The 20709-nt window shown below is 35.6% G+C and overlaps 1 protein-coding gene across 1 annotated transcript; it reads left to right on the top strand.

Annotated features, from left to right (window-relative positions):
* Positions 1–1316: 1316 nt before the first annotated feature.
* On the top strand, positions 1317–19399 carry TYRP1 (tyrosinase related protein 1). Its single transcript, XM_017669000.3, is given in 9 exon segments — positions 1317–1414; positions 1834–2300; positions 3448–3770; positions 6235–6439; positions 9717–9884; positions 11868–12047; positions 14949–15095; positions 15938–16105; positions 16108–19399. Coding segments are annotated over 8 exon segments (1611 nt in total). The 5' UTR covers positions 1317–1414; positions 1834–1915; the 3' UTR covers positions 16143–19399.
* Positions 19400–20709: the final 1310 nt, after the last annotated feature.

Raw genomic sequence — 20709 nt, 5'->3', positions numbered from 1 at the left:
GTGATCTCTGAGGCGGGATTCCCACAGGATCCTAGAGGGTGCACAGGTCCAATAAGGCCCAGAAATATCAGAATAGCATACTGCATTTATTCTTACATGTAATTAATATTATGTGATTTGACACTGATGACTTCATATGGTCTATATAAGTCATGGATCACACTACATTCAGGGTTAACTGTGGGACTTCTACAACAAAGAGGTGTAATGGGAACAGCCTCATTTTTGTTCTGTGTTTTGCTTTTAATATTATGTGACATACTGTAGTTTACTTACATCGGTTCATATGAATGAATATATATTAGTAGATTTACTTAGTTTTTAAAAGAAATACTACATTTTTTAGAGTAATGTTAGATATACTCAAAAGTTACAAAGATTGCCAAGCTTCCACATGTCCTTCACCAAGTTCCCATAAAGTTAACGTACATAACTTCAGTACTTTTGTTAAACCTAAGAAGCCAGTATTGGTACATTGCTACTAACTTTATTTAAGAGAGGAAAACAATCTTCGTTGACCCAGCAAAAAGACTAAAAAATTGAAACAACCAAAACAATTATTTCATATTCATTATTTTTCACAATTAAGTTTTCCCTATGTGAATGGGTACAAAGCCTTGAAATATTGGTTAATGATGGTATCAAACCATTAAAATTAGTAAAGCACTTAAAAATTTTTTAATTAATGTTATTGATTTAAGGCTACTTGCAGACATTTGGAAAGAAGAACCCATTTAGTAGCCATCTTCTAAACAACAAAAGTAGCAGTGACCCTGTGATGCTTTGTCACAGAGAAGGACACCACCCCAGAGGAGGTGGGGAGTTGGGAGCAAGGGCCCTCATGGTCTGATCAACATCAGCAGGCACCACGATAGCCAAAGTCATGTGAGATGGTATAATGGTATCTGATTCTTTTTCTATTATAATTATTCTTTCTAAAATTATAAGAGTGGCAGCATATGTTTTTAAGACCAAACAAAACAGAAAGCTACCATCACTTAGAGGCACTAGCCTAGCCCTTGTACCACTAAGAAAAAGTAAGTAATCTTGTTTCAGCCTTTAAAGATACATCATATGAAAAAATAAATCTCTACAATGGAAACAAAAGCCCTCTAGTTTTTCTGACTTGTATTCCAAATAAGTGCCTCTGACCTTTTCTTAAAACTTTAAGCATCACAAGGAAATCAGTGGGAAGGAAATCATGTGCTAACTAAGTACTTCAAAGGCAGAAAAACCCATAGAAGTGGAAGGGATTAGTAAGGGCGGGCTAGGAGGACCAGCCCCTCCCAGATTTGGTCTTAGTTATCAGGCAGAAACCCACATACACTTAACAGCTCTGACATCAGGAGACAAGCAAATATAAAACACTCCGTTCTAAGAGAGATTCGATAGAGAATCCCTTCAGGAGTTCAAGGTACTGGAGAGAAGCTTTAAGGGGTGTGGGAGGCTCCCGCCGAAACTCCCTTAGGATGGGGGACTTTAAATCACAAAAATTAACTCACTGGAAATCTCTCAATATTTCTGTTCCATAGTTAAGTGTAATTAATGTTGGGGACCTGCTAAGAAAGGCTTTTGATAAATGACATGCAGGGTATTTTTTTATATAAATAGAGATTAAAAATGAAGAAAAATAAATGACTAGGACAAGGGATTTGATTAAGTAGACATTATACATGTTAAATTTTAGAAGGTAAATTACTATTTTTATTATTTGCTGGAAATATCATTTTCCAGATATGAAAAGTAGTTTGCAGGTGGGTTGGGAAAGGTTTATGCCATTTTTAACAGCACAAAAAAACTTTCCATAATCCCATTTTGCTTTTTCCTTTTCAGCTTGCTTTATATTTATGTGCCTCAGTCTCTACACAAAGGGCTGTGAACCAGAGAGTTGTCATTCACTCTTGCTTCAAGCAAAATGAAAGCTCAAAAACTCCTGTTTCTGGGATACATCTTTTTGCCCTTGCTATGTTTTCAACAGGCCTGGGCTCAATTCCCAAGAGAGTGTGTCACGGCCGAAGCTTTGAGAAGCGGTGTGTGTTGCCCAGACCTGTCCCCCACGTCTGGGCCAGGCAGTGATCGCTGTGGCTCCTCATCAGGGAGGGGCACATGTGAGGGAGTGACTGCAGACTCCCGACCCCACAGTCCCCAGTACCCTCATGATGGCCGAGACGACCGGGAGGGCTGGCCCACACGGTTCTTCAATAGGACATGCAACTGCAATGGCAATTTCTCAGGACACAACTGTGGGACTTGCCGTCCTGGATGGGGAGGGGCTGCCTGTGACCAGAGGGTTCTCACAGGTAAGTGGGGATGGGAAGGGACATGCAGTCCTGTGTGAAACTCAGAGCGTTTAATGGAATCCTAAATCACTTGAGCTGGAAGAACACCCAAAAATCTTGTCGCTCACTTCTTTTTTTTCACAGTTGAGGAAATTGAAGCTTAGAAAGGCCAAGAAATTCATTAGATTTAAGAGTGGAGCTTGAAGCTCAGATCTTCTGACTTAATAGTACTTCCTTCAAAATGTTTGTTGAGCAATTAATATATGGGAGTAACTTTGCTAAGTGTTTATGACCATATCTTCCAGTAACTTCTCAAGGTAGTTCTGTTAAGTGAAAAGTAAGCTTTGAATGGTCAAATCCAAGTAGCTGGTACTTGGAAAATCCATAAGTCACACTGAGATCTGTCCAGTTATAATCCCTGGGCTCCTTCCACTATACTTTGCTGACCCAAAGAAACTTCCCACAGTAATGATCAAGTTCAGCCATTTTAGATCATAAGCCTGGCCTGCAGCCTAAATAGCAATAAATAACAAGCTTTAGATAAACAGCCAGCAATACTTGATTGTTTTTTATGTGCCAAACATTGTACGAAAGGTTTAACATCTTTATTATAAGCCAGGGTCTGAACATTTATTGAGTTTTTGTTATGAGCCAGGTTCTGGTTTAATTACTTTTCATGTGTGTACTCTTCAATCTTAACTACTCTTTAAGCAGGTATTATTTTCACGCACACTTTACAGATGAAAAACTAAGGCTTAGAGAAATGTGAGCAGAGTCATAAACTGCATCCCTGGTCTTAACCACTATCTATACTTCATAACATGTTTTCATAAGATTTATGACATTAAAAATGTACAAAATTTTAAGAAATATGGCAATAGTGAGCAGAAATAAATAAAACAGGATCACAGAATTGTAAAGTCCACACTAAGCTGAAGGAAAGCTTGTGAGAACCCTAAAAATCCCTTAGGATGCAGAAGAGACAGCAGGCAGGCTTGAAGAAGGGATTTTTAGCAGGGAATATTTTTTAAAGTATAAAATGAATTGAGCATATGTGATAATTATCATTAATGGGTAAATGGGACATAGTGTTAAAAGAGGATCATGCTTATTCTCTATCCATCTGACAAAGCAGATGTTTTCATGTTTGAATTTTGTATCCCTAAAGTCAGGAGGAATGTTCTGGACTTAAGCACAGAGGAAAGGAACCATTTCATCCAGGCCCTGGATATGGCAAAGCGCACAGATCACCCCCAGTTTGTCATTGCCACCAGGCGGTCAGAAGAAATCCTGGGGCCAGATGACAACACACCACAATTTGAGAATATTTCCATTTATAACTACTTTGTTTGGACACACTATTACTCAGTCAAAAAGACCTTCCTTGGAACAGGACAGGAGAGCTTTAGTGAAGTGGATTTCTCTCATGAAGGACCAGCTTTTCTCACGTGGCACAGGTACCATTTGCTGCAGTTGGAGAGGGACATGCAGGTACGCATGAAACATTTCCACTTTCAAACAAGGCAGGAGCCTTGTTTGTAAGACATTCTAATTCACTGTGTTCCGAATAATCAAAATGTGTGACGACAAAGCAATTTCATGTTATTAATTTCTCTTTGACATTTGGTTAAGTTTCTCCTTGCACTAATTACTTACTAATTAATCTTTTGTGAAGTGAAAAGAAAGTATATCTGTGAAGAGACATTTGTAGCTGTGAATTAAAGTGTGGAGCATATTCCACAGCTTTGAAATTTTAAAAATTACCCTCATATAGTTTGTAAGAAAAGAATCTCAATTGATTTGTCTTCCTTATCATATGTTAACCACTGCCCCTTCCTGTCTGAATGAAGCACATGTGTATGCACTTAGTCTTCTACATCCCAAATATACATCTCATTGATGCCAGTTGATGCTTCTTTCTAACATGGTATAGGATTTAAATGATGAAAAAGGTACCTACCATTTATATTGTCATATTTTCATTGAGCTCCATTTTTTCCATGCCTTTACCACTCTGAGGCTTATAGAAGAAACCTATTAACAACATCACATCAGACTTCATTTTTCCTTAAAAGTCATTATTTTTGGGCATAAAGTAGACATCAGCCCAAACACAGTTACTTCCTATTTATTTTTAAGCAGACAAGCTTACACCATATTAAATCATCCATTAACATGGATACTTTATTATTGTTTCTTTTACCAAGTGCTTTTTCTTGAGAAAAGTATTGTAATTTTAAGATAAAACTTTAAATTATTAGATCTCAATGAGTACTTCCACAAATTGAACCTGTTTCCTATGGGAAATAACAAGTCTCTCTCCTCCAACTTAAATCTAAAAATTAGTTAAAAAATATCTGAGGGCAGAAAAGGTGTTTAGATTCATTTATTAATTTGCAGTATGCTTATGTCTAGCATTATTCCAAGAAAATAAATGGTTGGAAAAGAGAAAACTGATGCATTAAAATACAGAATAAAATATTGGTATGAAAATAGTCAACCCATATGCAGTTTGAGGGATTAAATGAATTCATCTGATCCTCTGAACTTCATATTCATAGCTCTAGTAACAAGACATTTAGATTATGAGTAGCTAAATCTGTCATTTGTAATCAACTTCACATCCTCGTGACTTCAAGTCACTTTCCCATGGGCACACTGAAATGAAAGGGCAGGTGGAAAGTATATAAAAGCTTCAATTTTGCTTCTGTAAACTTCAACCTCTGCAATTTACATTTTTAAAACTCAGCAGCACAAGGGATCCAACAAATTACAATCTAGAAGTAATGCACAGTTGAAATGCCACATGAATATGCTCCAGCTCTCAAATGTCAGTTGTTGAACCGCAAACTGACTCTTAATGATCCCTTGGGAGCTGTCACTAATTTTTGTGAGCTAGAACAATGGCTTCTAAACAAGGACCGTACACCCTTGGAGATCAGTAACTGGGATGCGCTGGAAAGCTTTTGGTCCTCTAAAATATCCTGAGGACAAGGAAATGCTTGCTAGAAAGGGTTTAAAGTAAAAAAGCAGAAATGTACTAAATGCTTGGGAGATGAGATAAAACCATGGTGATCCCAAAAGTTAAATCCCACACTTTAAATATGACTTCCCAAAGGTCTAAATGAATAAGAAATAACACATATAGCAATAAAATAACAATAATATATATTCTAAGGACACCAGTAAAATATAAGCATGTGATCTTGAGTCCAGCACTTTTTAAATTGCTGAGCTTAGCTCTAAAGCGAAACTTGGTCTCTGGTCTAACAGTATGCACAAAGCAGTATTCTGCTTCTTTTTAGCATTTCCTGTCCATATTAGTATTGGGCAGAAGCCTGAGTCTTAATAGTTGAGATTCTGTAGCGAGGGTCTCTAAATACAACACCTCTAGTGCCTAACAGACATGGTAAAGGTGAAAGAGCCTCTGTAGCCTGTGGCCAAAACAGAATCTCAATGACTAATCATTCGAGTTAAATTCAAAAACAGAAACAAAACAAAAATCATTGCTCCACATAGGTCAAGGCTGGGTCTGGCTCTACACCAAGAATTAGTGATGCCTGAATTAGAGATAGGAAAACGGAAGGAGGTGGAAATGTCAAGGAGTGGAAGTTATTCATGATAATGCTTGGTGTAACCAATGGAAATGTAATGGCGGCCTAAAAAATAAAAGGAAGACCCTTTTTCTCCCAAAAAAAATTTGTTTGCAGAGACTTTTGTGTAGTGAGTGGAGTCTCATTCCCTCTAGTGTCTAAATGACTCCTTGTAGTGTGTTTGAAGCTTTGTTCAATGAAGTATTTAACTACGTGGGCCCTTCAGACACCACTGAGACTTCCAGGTTCCTAAGTGGCTGAAGAGAGCCCATAAAACAGACTGCCAGTTCTCCTGCTCCTCATGCAGAGACGGAGAATCTTAACCAGAACAGAGAACGCTGACAAGGGTTTCTGTGATGCAGGAAATGCTGCAGGACCCTTCCTTCTCCCTTCCTTACTGGAATTTTGCGACTGGGAAGAACATCTGTGACATTTGCACCGATGACCTCATGGGCTCCAGAAGCCTCTTGGATTCCACCCTGATAAGCCCCAACTCCGTCTTTTCTCAATGGCGAGTGGTCTGCGAATCCTTGGAAGATTATGATACCCTAGGAACTCTTTGTAACAGTAAGTTCCAAATGATACCTAGCATTCAAAATTCCCTATTAGATAGTGATTAAATGTGTTGTTGCTTGAAGGCCCTTCATTCTACCAAGGACTTCAGACTAAAATTTACTCTTCTTATGCAGAATCCATGTACAGATATTCATTGAACAATATGATGTTCAAGGCAATCTATACGGTGCTCCAGGGGAAAGAAAAAGTGCCTACGTATTTTTATGTTGCTTTTCTTGAGGAATCTGGTCAGTGCACTGCTCACTTTATTTTGAAAATGTAGAATTGTATAAATTAATCCTCTTAGTACACTCAGCACTGCTTACTAGTCATGTGTCTTATGCCAGGATTTCACAGAGAATGTTTCCCTGTGAAATCTGAAATATGCAGAAGGATTTGGAAGTGCCCTGAGACCAAAATTTTATTCAAGTCAAAAGGTAAGAAAACAAAAGGAGATATGAAGGAGACCTTTAAGAAAAGGAAGACTGTATAAAAGATGCATGCCTGCTAGCTGTTATCCAGTTTACTCAACGTGAACACAAAAAGAATATTTAACTAGTTGTCCTAGACTAGCATCTTTTCTCCAGTAATCTGAATGCTACTACTGCCATAAATCAAGTTACTGTTACAAGGATCTTTTCCTGAACCGCTTATTCTCTTCCTTTGACCATATTATTATGTGTCACTGTGCCACTAACACAGGGTCTTAGTTATTAGAGTCTCCCTATCCCATCTTATTTTCATTCTTCAGGCATGTTTGGCTATTTTACTTCTGTTCTTCTATATAAATCAGAATTATAAGAATTTATTTTATTATTATATATTATATTCATAACCTTTATTCTGCATATATTTTTAGTCATAAATATTAAATTACTTTGTAAACTTAAAAAAAGAATATTTTTAAAAAGATAATACTCCAAATAGAACAAAGGAATTAGGTATATTTTTTTCAATATTGAAAGATTATTTAGTAGCATAGGATTATGAGAAGTGAGTGATAGTGCATGAAATTCTCTTTTGTAGAAGTTTAAAAATTAGAATAAACTTTCATTTGTTTGGCATGCTGAATGAGTGGTTCCTACTATGTAGCAGGTAAATGAAACAGAGGATCAGTATATCTTTAGATACCAAAACATCCGTCTCTTTCTGAGCAGGCTACTGTACTTTGGCCTAGGAGTTTTCCAAACATATTCTGATCATACTGCCAAATATGGCACAATTTAAATGGATAAATAAAATTATAACATAGGAGAGAAGAAGAAAGAGGAGATGATTTTGTTTTTGTCCCAGTTTTTCTTGTCAATTAATGTAACAAGTCTCATAACTCAGACAGTTTCATGAAAAATTGAAGATTATGTATTTTAGGTGAAACAAATTTGATGATTACCCCTTGCCTTAGTTTGAGATATAAATAACAAGCGTCTTATTTTTTTTAGGCCAGTAAAAGGAAAACAACACTGTTATTCAACACATATTATGTGTCTGACATAGTGCCAAATGCTTTAATATATCTTATATACTTCTAGAAATTCTTTCCTCTGCTTTTCTTTTCAGGTGAAATTATCCATTCCTGGGGGTTCATTGATAATCTTTTACAGGGCAGCCACACATACATATCCTCAGAGCAAACATTCCATACCTATGTTTTCATATGCTGGCTGCATCATATTCTCCCCAATACATCATCAATGCACCAAATTCGGTGCACTGATTGAATTCCTGACACCTATAATACTTCCAGCCACTAAAAAATCACCTTTGATTCATCACATGAAAAACATTGTTCTTTGTATTTCTTAAATCTATTTTCTCCTTCAGATACTCAGAATTTTTCATTCATTTCTGTATGGAAAGTCCACAGGGCCCCAATCCATGGGATATTAACAGGTTCAGTAGAAGTTGTCTATATACAAACAAATTTAAAAATCACTAGGTTAAAATTAAAGTGGTTTACACCTAATTTGTTTTACTATCACATTTCTCCACTGTGAAACTCCATGAGGGCAAGTTAAGATGTGGTATTTTTGCAACCCATGCAGTCAATCCTTTTTTTCTTGGGATTTATTGATAGCTGCCTGATTAGTGATCTCCAAAATATCAGCTTGAATTGGTAATTTAGCTAACAGTTTAGCTGAAGGTTTTGATGATAATGTGAACCTAAAAAATGCACAGATACTTTCCATTCTCAATATTGTTTTCATTTTTACATTATAAAGTTATCTATGCTAATTCATCAGGTTACATTAATTATGTTTATGTTATTATATTAACTATAAAGCACACAACATAGGAAGTTTTATGAAAGAGGTAAAATGAATATGAGTAGATGTTGTGATACCATCTTTCCCATCCCAGGAGATCATTCTGCACACACCCCCAGGGCGCACACACACACTCCTCGCTGGAGACCACTGGGGTGGACAAGCAAAATGCTCCTAACCCATCTCCTTTCCTCCCACTACCTAAAGTATCTCCTCATTTCCTATTTAATTTAATGTAACATTCTCATCTTGGTTTTTATTTCTCAACAGTATGGTTCTTGTCTAGCTTTCCATCTTTACTACTCCCCACTATTCTCTTACGGAAATTTTCCTCAGTCCGTTAGGATTCTGCAAGTCTCTCCTCTTTAGTGAAGCTCTTCTGGAGCCATCTACCTGTGAAGGACTGATGTCCTCTGTCACTCTTCCCTTCTCTCTCACCCTTCCTTACTTCCTCCCTTCCTTAAGGTACCTACCATATTATTCCTAGTATCAGCTCTGTGTCTGTTTCTTACTGCCCTTCAAAAAATTTATTTCTCACATTAATTGCAGGAAAATATGTTTATTAAAATAGAAGACACTTCCAAAGAGATTTTATGTTGCTTTTCTTTATGTCTCTGAAGGTTTGAAACAGCATTGAGTACAAAATTTCATGTGTATGTAAAATACATATTTCAGTTGGAATTTAGGTTTATGTCATTATTTTGGCAAAATTCAATTTACCGTGGAATTTTACATTAATCCATTCTTGTAGAGGAACCATACATGGATTTAACAAATTCCAGGACCCCGATCTGTTACTGTGATCATTTTATTCTTCAGATGATTTTATGTATCACACATCTAATTCTACTCACAGAAGTTGGACATGATAACAGATTTTCTCACTATAATGCCACTAAATATGTATTTAAAATTTTTTTTCTCTTCTACCAAGTAGAACTTATCTTTCAGCGCTCATGCTATGCAGACGTGATAGTGTAATCTCTAAAAAGTCTTATAAAGGTTTGCATATCCCATTTTTTCAGGCACTGAAGGCGGGCCAATTAGGAGAAACCCAGCTGGAAATGTGGCTCGGCCAATGGTTCAACGTCTTCCTAAACCACAGGATGTCGCTCAATGCTTGGAAGTCGGTTTATTTGACACACCTCCTTTTTATTCCAATTCTACAAACAGTTTCCGAAACACAGTGGAAGGCAAGTAAAAAAGTGTTATCACAGTAACCTGAAATATTCAAATTCAGATCTCTGAAAAATCCTTGAATGCCATAATGATCCTGTGAATTTATGTAAATAGCACCTCCTAATATGATGTAGTCAAAATTCACAGCTCAAACAGAACTTTCTTTAAGAAAAGTGTCAGACATAAAATATATGTATATAACTATATCAAATTCTAGTAGAGGGAAATAATATTCAAGTCTTTGAAAGCTTATCAAATATTTTTCTTTAAAAAAAAATTCTGAACAATTAATAGACATTGGACAAAGCCTGCTTTGGACATATGTTTTATTTAGGTGTGTACTGTCCAATAACTTATTGTTCAAGATCCATAAAAATTCAAAAAAGCATCTAATGATAAATAATTTGGCTTTCCCTGTTTAATTAAAAAAACGATTTCTTTATTTATTTTAAAGCTGAGGAAACTGAGTTCTGAAGAAATGAAATGGATTTCCGAAGATACTCAGTAACAGAGCACAATTTCAAATCCAAATTTTCTAAGTCCATTGTCTCTATACAAAAGATTTTGATACCTCTAAATCATGTTTATTAATACTTAAAAGTTTTAAAACAGAATCACATTTAACTTTCTTATAAACTGGTTATTGTCCAAATCTACCTTAAATATAGTATCCAACATGTCAGACACCCTCCTAAAAATAAAGGGGAATAGATTACTTTTTCCTCATGATCTGAGATACTTGATAATAAAATCTGATCATTATTCTCAATTCCCTCCTCTTTTATCATCAAAATTGCATGCCATTCTGTTCCATTTTTATGCTAACTGTATTAACTCTATACAAATGCACTAATTTGGAGATGATTCAATAAGTAATCATCACTATATTCTGATTAAACTGATATATATGTAAGCTAAGGCTATTAGGACTCATTTTTAAAGAATTTATAGATTGTGTCTTCTTGATGCCCAATCAAAACCCAAATTATATTGAACTCCTGACAGTGTGTATGAAAGCACTAGTGCCTAGCCACATGCCATATATATATAGTACAGGCAATCTTTAAACTTTTTTTGAATTAACAAAATGTAATAAATGTATAAAAATGAATGTGTGAATGACTGACTACAATTACATAAGTGGGCTAATGTATTTTAAAATTCTAATTTAATTTTATACTATAAAGTCTTTCCCTTTTCCATCTCTGATCCTTCAACCCAACCCAAAACACTTATAACTCCATCCCACATCATACACTGTCCATTTTTGTTTATGAGCTATACTTATCTTCTGCCTTATACATGATATATAACATGGAACCATATGTGGGAAAAAATATATGATGAGAAATATATATATTACATGGCATATATGAGTATTACATAAAATATGAGAAATACATATGAATAGATATAATTATCAAAAGTTATGATGTTTTGACAACAGGCTTTCCACATGTTTAAAACTAGCACAGATATGTTAAGAAAGCTCTGAGAACTTGTAACTTTTCCATGAAAATAAGATAACTTTCCAAAAATAGACATGCTGACAGTCATTCAAAAGGAATAAGGTAGGGGACTAAAGTAACATCTGGCAATTTAAGTTCCAGGACAATCAGAGTGGTTTTCTCTCAAATGTGTCAGCAGTTTTTAGTAGAAGCCAGAGATTTCCACTATCTTTATTTCCACAGAGACCCATGTTTGCCTTATCAAAATAGATTATTCTATCTATTTTGACTGGTATCCTTTGCACACCATCATTTTTAACCTAGAGGCTACATTTAAAATGCCGTGCCACTAGCCTAAAACTATCCTAGCTCTGTGTACAGCAACAAATGACACCGACCGTAGTTAGAAGAGATGCTATTACATCAAGGCAAAAATTGACCTAACGAGCTTAAGAAATATTGTTTCCCAATATAACCACTGCTGTTGACCGGAAAAGTGAGATACTTGTAATGGTTTTGACTAATCTCATCCATATTTTTATAATCTAGGTTACAGTGACCCCACAGGAAGGTACGACCCTGCTGTTCGAAGCCTTCACAATTTGGCTCATCTGTTCCTGAATGGAACAGGAGGGCAAACCCATTTATCCCCAAATGATCCTATTTTTGTCCTCCTGCATACTTTCACTGATGCTGTCTTTGACGAATGGCTGAGGAGATACAATGCTGGTGAGACATTTTCATATGCTTTTCTGCAGGCTCAGCAAGATGATTACTCCGATGGCACAGTTATCACTACAAGCTAAGCACGTAACACATTTAAACTACACTTCACAAGAAGGATAAAATAGCTATAATACCTGGTTAGTTCCAAAAAACAAAAACACTTTGAAAATGTAGACAGCATGTCTCTCAGGACGGTTATTAGATGACATTGATTAGCATTCACTAAACTAAGCATATAATCCCTTCTCATTTTTATTACGAAAAGGTGACTAGCATGTTTTCCAAATCTTTCTTCCCCATATCTTCTAATGAGCATTCTTTTTGCTTTTCCATGTGAATGGGAAAGCCTTACAGAGCTCTTCTTTGGTACCCCAAAAGAGAAAAAAAGTCATACTCATAATCTACAGTTTTGATTTTTATTATTTGTGGACTTTCACAAATGGAAAGTTTGTTCAACCTGAAGTTAATATTGTTTTTTATATCAGACCGTAGAAAATCTTTTAAGTTTGTTTTAATGCCTTCTTCAAAATTTTTAAAAGTCCACTTTCTCTTCACTTCTACTCAGCTGAGAGGCTTGCAATCCTTTTCAAACAGTGAAAGTGCTTCTACTGGTTAAAACATTGTAAGTTTAAGTTTTAAATATAGTAGCCCAAAAGTTCAGTGCATTTTTTCAGAAGAAGCAGTTTATACATTTTCCAGACCTATCACTACTTTTCTTTATTATATCCTGAGAGAAATCAAGTAATCACACATCTACTGAGATCCTTTCATAAGTATTATTTGATTCTTTATCTTGGCTATTGTGAGTAATGGTACAAGGAACATGAGGTATGGATTCTCTCTTCCAGATACTGATTTCATGTCCTTTGGATATATACACAGATGTGGGATTGGTGGATCATATGGTAGTTCTATTTTTAATTTTTGAGGGACCTACATACTGTTTTTTTTCCACAGTGGCTGGATCAATTTACATTCGCACCAACAGTGCACAATGGTCCCCTTTTCAGCACACCATACCAGCATTTGTTATCGCTTGTCTTTTTTATAGAAGCCACCCTAACAGGTGTGAGGCGATACCTCATTTTGTTTCTAATCTGCATTTTCTAAAGATTAGTGTGTTGAGCTCCTTTTCATATCCCTGTTAGCCATCTTAAATCATGTCACGCACCTTAAACATGTGCAGTATTGTCAATTATACTTCAGTAAAGCCTGAAAAAATATTACTTGATCACTTACCGTTTCCTAACAGTATTCCATCTGCCATTAAGTAGCATACAAATCACACAAAAATACTTTCCCCCTGGAACTTTCCTAACTGTTGGTAGATGTGACAAGAAACATATGTAAATAAATATATAGTATGTTAGGTGTGGGGGGGGGGTCACTGTAGACAAATAAAATCAGGAAAAGTGATAGAGACTACCGAGTGAATATAGGGAGGAAGATCCTCCCAAGACAAAAGAACAGAGGGCCCAGTGTGGCTGGAGCAGAGTGGGGAGAGGGGATAGAATGGCCGGGGAGGGGAGAGAGGTCAGAGGGGGAGCAGGGGCCAGACCCTGAAGGACACTGGGTTTACTAAGTGAGGTAGGGAGGGTCCTGCAGAGCACAATTACATATCAATCCAATTGTTACTGTTTTTTTGTTTTTTAACTATTATTCCTCCATTCATTTTAATGAAAATAACTATCCTACAGCTGAAGCTGAATTGGGTTGAGGCTGATCAAATCAGGTTTCAGTAGAAAGGTGAACTGGAAAGTTTAAAAATTTATTTAAGGAATTAACCTTAATATCAAGCTTTAATAAATACTACTACACCAACTGTGAGTTCCCTGAAGGCAGGAATTTTGTTTGTTTTGTTCAGTGCTGTCACCCCCAGGCCTAAAGCAGTGCCTGGTAGGAGCTCAACAGATAAATACTTAATTAGAATTAACACATGGTAAAGTTAAAGTCACAAAAATATAAACACTATATGCTATTTCTATGATCAATTGTTTTTCAGAGTAAATGCTAAAACACGCTTCCCTGCTGTACAGAAACAGTGTGACTACACAAGTAACACTCCTTGCCAACAAAACCTAGTACTTGGCTAGCCTTCCCACATAGTCCCACTCTTCTAAAAATAACCCCATGAATGTCCTGCCCAAATCCACTTCCAACTTGAGTTCATGGTATTCGCATCTCATATTTAACTGTACCAACATAAATTCAGAACAACAAGAAAGAAGGATCTTTTTCCACAAAGAGCTTTTCACTCCTTTTATCCCTGATGACAAACTCACTAATAATATAATTGCCTGTGACTTGTATTTAAATAGAAAGAGGAGAAAGGTCAGAGAGCAAATAGGTTTCCAGGAACTTGATTCAAAATTTAAGTGTTTTTGCTTAACAGAGGAAAGCCTGGAGAATAAGTTAGTATTTATTTCTTTAAAAGACAACAGATAAAAGGAAGAATGCCAAAACAGAAATATTCATATTCAAGGACAAACCTCTATTAGGTATAGCATCTCTCAAATTTAAATTATAGGTAAGGCTACAGCAAACTATAGGTCTATACTTTCTCTAGCTTTGCAAAATAAGTTTAATGAATTTCATTCAAATTAGTTTCTGTAATTTAAAAGTAAAACAATGATCATCATCCATGATAAAGTACTAAAACTTCACTGCTTTTAAACTTCCTTTTCCTGTTGGATGATATATTAGTGCCGTACCCCAAGCATCTGAACTCTGTTTTATGCAATTCCCCATTCTGCTGTAGTGAAATGTTATATCTTTATTCAATGTAAAATATGAAATGATGCTTTCATCTTATCGTTGACTATTTCAGGTCACCTTGCAAACATAATAATGTATTAATATTAACTTTATTCTGTCTATTAACAAGGTGTCTTTGACATATTTTAGATATATCCACATTTCCAATGGAAAATGCCCCTATTGGACATAACAGACAATACAATATGGTACCATTCTGGCCTCCAGTCACCAACACGGAAATGTTTGTTACTGCTCCTGACAACCTGGGATATATTTATGAAGTTCAATGGCCAAGTGAGTATTGAAAATATGTTTTTACTGTGAAATTTTCAGAACAAATTTATTACCTTTAAAGTAATTAAAGTATTTCTGAGGCTTACATTTTCCATTTGGATTTGGAAGCTTTCATTTGTTTTATTATTTGGGGATAAAGAGAATGAATTTAACATTTGTTGAGGGACCAGTCTGACCTGTTACTGAGCTGATTACATAGCACATTCCTTTAACAATTTCAACCCTATGAGGTAAGTATCGTAATCTTCATTTTACAAATGAGAAAGACGAGGAATAGAAGGGGTAACTGTCAAAGATCACATTTCTACTAAGCACAGAGAATGGGTTTTCAGGTACAGCCCATGTAATATGCCCCCATTTTTCTACTACATAATGTAGCCTCCGTTTATTTATCCTTAAAAGCAAAACTTGGAGTGAGATACTCTCAACTATTTTTACTGAGATTTTAAAATTCAAAACTTTCTTCATTTTAAATACCTTTCCCAACAAAGGCAGTAGGTACAGTGGACAAGCACAGGATTTGGATTCTGAGAACCTGGGCTCTGGAATCAGCTCTAGTGCCTATTAGCCAAACAGTGCTGGGTAAATTTTTCAAACTCTGAGCCATCATTTCCTCATTTTTAGAATGGAAATAGTAATAACTATCCCAGTACAACCCACTAACTATGAGAAATAGGAAGTATCAAAAAATGACAGGTGCTATAGCAGGTAATGTGGCCAATAAAAATTAAATATGAAGATTTCTGTAAAATGTTTGGAACAGTGCCTAAATTTAGAATACCAACTTCTGGTGGCAACTATTTTGCTATTTATTTTTTGCTCTCATTTTATTTTTCAAATAGGTCGGAATTTTAGTATTTCTGAGATTGTGACCATAGCAGTAGTCGCTGCTTTACTACTGGTTGCAGTCATTTTTGTGGGTGCTTCTTGTCTGATTCGCACCAGAAGCAACGTGGATGAAGCAAATCAGCCTCTCCTCACTGACCAGTTTCAACACTATGCTTAAGAATATGAAAATCCCAGAATCTTAATCGGTCTATGGTATAACAACAAATTACCAATTCTCTTACACATTAGTATCATAAAACCGCATGGTTGAAAAATAATAGACTGAGTTACTAACTCTATATCCTTTTACTTTGTTACTTTCTTCCTTCTACATGCACATGTTGGAATTGAGCCTCTAAATATTATTTTCCAGAGCTGGGAAGAGACACAGTCTTTTCAGTGGTTTCTATTTTTCCATTCTATTTAAGTGGTAGGTTGCACCAACTCCACACTATTTAAGTAGATAGCATGAAGATCTTTGGCATATTAGAAGTCAACTAACTATGTATAACAATGTAAATAAGATGCTGTGCTTTGTTTATGTTTGAAGAAAAATCATGACTGATAGTAAATCCCTAAATAAAATGCATGAGTAGACATTTATATAATGCTAAAATGTAAATACATTTCCATTCACTGACATTGACCAACACTGGCATTGGCCAAAAAAGAAGCCACACTTATTAGTCAAAATGAATTATGTAGAGTTATATAAATGGGATCCCAATTAACTTTTTCAAACTGGTCTTCCCCTCTGGGCATCAGCATATATTATTTAGACTAAGATTCAAAGTCACACAAAAACAATTATTTTCATACTTTGGAGAGGTAAAAGCTTCACTTCGTTTAAAAGACAGTTGATACTGCCCATGTTTGCTACTCTTGTTCCCCTACCTCTAAACTCATTGAGAAAGGAACTACCCATGCATACATTTCACCTCTCAATTCCTCTTCTAATATCTTAGAGGACCCATAAAAGGCAGAAAAGTTGAAGACATGCATCACAGCGCTCTACAAATGGCATGCAATTGACTGTTAATCCAGAGAGCATTTTCCTATCATTTATCAGTCTTTCATACATTTTCAAAATTAAATAATAAAATAATATTTATCAATCCCCTTTTTCTATGCAATTCTGAAAGAATGTCATTCTTTTTTTCTCCTTTGTCTTCTAAAATAAATTTTTTCTCTCTCTTTTTGATCTTGTGCTATTGAACCAATATTTGCAATGAAGAACTCTATAGGCTGGTCATAGTGAACAGACATTTTAACTAAGATCAGTAAAAAGAAATCATAACAGTAACAATTTGTATACTATAGAAAATGGGTAGTCTGATAGTCCCAACTCAATAAACCAGAACAAGACTGAATTTACATGTACACGATTGGTTATTTGGTTTCCCTACATTAAACAATCTCAAGGCTATGTGCATAAGATAAAAAGACAAAATGTGTTTTTGAAAGAGAAGGAATATAACAATGGCATTTTTAAACTTTGAAATAGCATTACTAAATTGGTTTTCTTGAATACGTTTTGATTTATTAAAATATATGCCCATAGCTTTGCAGATAAAGTATTATATAATGTAATATTTCTTTTTATATAAACATTAATGAAACTAAGCCCCCTCCACTTCATATTTTTGGAGATTTACTAATTACTCATTTTATAAACATTTATTAAACACATACTAGATTTCAGACATAGTTCAGCATACTGTGGATTTGGGGAGGGAAAACTGAGGACACATTTGACTCGGGCCTCAAGGAATGCCAATGGATTTACCAAATAAAAGAGTAGAAAAGAGCACTACACACAGAAGTGACAGCATGAGCAAGTCGTAGAACTTTGAAAGAGCATTTTATATTCAACAATGTAGAGTACGTCAGTGTAGACAGTTTTCATGGAGAGGATTAGAAAGATAAGTTCCTAGTGAATTAAGTGTCTAATGCACAATCTTAAGAAATTTGGAATTCTTTCTAGAGGTAGAAGGAACAGGAGAGAGTCACAAAGCATACTTTATAAAGATAAAGGTGGTGGCGGTATTTGTCAAGAATGTTGATTAAGAATGATTTGGAATGGTTAGAGTAGAAGCTAAGAGACTAGTTAATATTGAATAGTTCATGGGAGAGAGGATGAGGGCCTGTCACAAAACATAAAAATTAATTCTAAGAAAAACTAATTATAAGAGAAAGCTATACACCTTATCTTATAAATACAGCTTTGAGAACATATGGGATGTGAACAGATCCCAGAAATGGGCTGCTTTAATTTGTCTGATTTCTCTCAGACTGTTCAAGTACAGTTGGACAATATCCATCATATCATAGACAAATTTTCACAAATGCCTAGGGTGCCTAAATGGTTTTCTTGGCTTCACTGGAGATGGATGGTAATTATAGATTTGCTTTGTTTATGTCACTATATCCCTATTATGTTAATATGTGAGCGCAAGTTAGTTAGTAGTTTAAAACCTATACATGCTTAAGGTACTCTACAAGAAGATATGTCAAAGAAATAATCAATCTTCCCATGTTTTCTTCCATATGCTACCTCTATAGCTTTACTTCTTCCTTCCTAATTACAACCCTTAAATAGAATTCGTGCCTCATATCGAATTTACCGAGTATCATAATTCCTCCAGGTGGTAAAGATACCTCGAGACAAGTGCTGGGCATAGAAGCCACAGGGCATAAATCTGCAAAGAAGCAAAAAGCTAAGCTTTTCAAACAATATGGCTTCTCTCTCACTTACCAACTTTACATTTCCCTGTATGGCCCCGGAAGATGACTGCTTAGCCAGTGACGGGTAAGATTCCTCAAGGGAGGAACAACCTAAGACAGGCACAGTCGCAGGGGGGCCATCAGGTGAGAAATTGGGGATCAACAGAGGTGAGGCTTAGAACCTCACCCCCCCTGCTTTGAGAGAAATCTTCTGCATCCGTGGATGTTTTGCTGCCCTTGTCTAGCTTGGATTAATACTTAGTCCATAGGCACACACCTGATCATCTACATTTGCCCTCTTACAGCACTAAACTATGTTTTCTACCTTTATCTTGCATCTACCTACCACTTCAGCATTTTATTAAAAATAAAAATAATAATAATAATAAAGGGAGAAATGTGGGATCCACATATAAATCAAGTATAAAAATCAAACGAATATTCATATTTGACCTGATTGTTTATAGTTCATAATGCGTGATCAAAACCGAAAGTTTCTGTGATGAATGCCCTTGTACTGTTCACCATGTAAGAACTTATTCACTATGTAAGAATTCGTTCACCATGTAAGAACTTGTTCGTTATGCTTCAGAAGATTGGAGACTGACGAGAATTAGGCTTGAGATGGATTAATGATTGTGCATTGAGCATTGACCCCTCTATACAGAATTTTATTGTTGTTAACAACCATTTGATCAATAAATATGAGAGATGCCCTCTCAAGAAATAAATAAATAAATAAATAAATAAATAAATAAATAAATAAATAAATAATAAATAAATACAGCTTTGATAATTTCTCCCTAATGTGTTGTTTTATTTTTCTTTTATTCAAGGACTTCCATTTATTTTATAGCTCTGTAAGATCTTATGAGTTACCTTGATCAGGTGACTATCATTCCTCCTATAATATGCTAGAGTATCACTTCAGATTAATACTCGTTTACAATCTTGAAGGTTTTCCACTGTTCTTGGTCCTCCTCTTTGCTTATAAAATGTACTACACGAAGTTATTATTCACTCAACCAGAAAGTACATCCCACAGAACTTAAACTCATTCTTTCCTGTTGCATAAGCACCCAACTGCATGTCAATGCCACAGACTGTGCTAAGCATTACAGTCTAAAAGGAGTGAGTGGCAATGGCTGATTGGACCTCCCTATACAATCAAGAATGAAAATCTATTACTCCTGTGTCCCTCAGAAGTTAAATCATGTTTTCATTCCTAGAAGCAGGTTTCAGAGACAGAGCTCACTTATATCTCCATGTAATCTTTAAAACTGGATGCAGGGATGAAGATTTTGACTATTAAAATAACTGTTTCAAGGTTTGGTTGTAAGACATTTGTCCTGATTTCAGTCCATAAATATGCAACAACGTTTTTTGCCCATTAACATTTCCTAGTCAACCAGCCCAACCAACCAATGGAGCACCAATTTGGGCAGAGCGAGGTAAAATGAACAGAAAAAAAATTCTTTTTAACTTATTGACAAACCAAGAACAAAACCCGATGTGAAAGAGATTAAATGATTTTAGTGGGTTTCAAGTTGGTTGTAAGCCAGTACTGCAATGTGACTAATAAAGGGGGAAAATGCTATACAATTGATAAAGAGGAAAAAATATTATGTGAATGCTGATGTTCTGTACTTCTTTAATAGAAAAACATAAATCTGTGACATTTGCGTCACATCTGGAATATTTACTTAACTTTAAGACCACAATTTAAGGAAAACATTGACAAATTAGAATGTGCCTCTCCATTTTTTAAGTAAGACAGTGATACATTACTAGCCCAAGAGAGAAATTTGGAAGTTACTCTTGAATTCTACCATCTCTCTCAAGCCTCACATCCAATTAGTGATTAATATTGTTAATACAATCAATACTTAGTGACTACTATATCCTGAGCACTGAACCTGTCCCTCTAAAGAAATGGTCCCATTGGAGGGCTATTTACACCCAAAGGCATCTTGGGTTTTGGGGGCTGCTAAACATCATAGAATGCACAAAACAGCCCCCTACATAGAAAAATTATCCAGCCCCAAATGTTAATAGTGCAGAG

Source organism: Manis javanica, chromosome 2 (assembly GCF_040802235.1).
Source record: "Manis javanica isolate MJ-LG chromosome 2, MJ_LKY, whole genome shotgun sequence".
In the NCBI taxonomy this organism is placed as follows: domain Eukaryota; kingdom Metazoa; phylum Chordata; class Mammalia; order Pholidota; family Manidae; genus Manis; species Manis javanica.
Note: the sequence above shows the minus strand (reverse complement) of the source record. Positions and strands in the feature narration are given on the sequence as shown.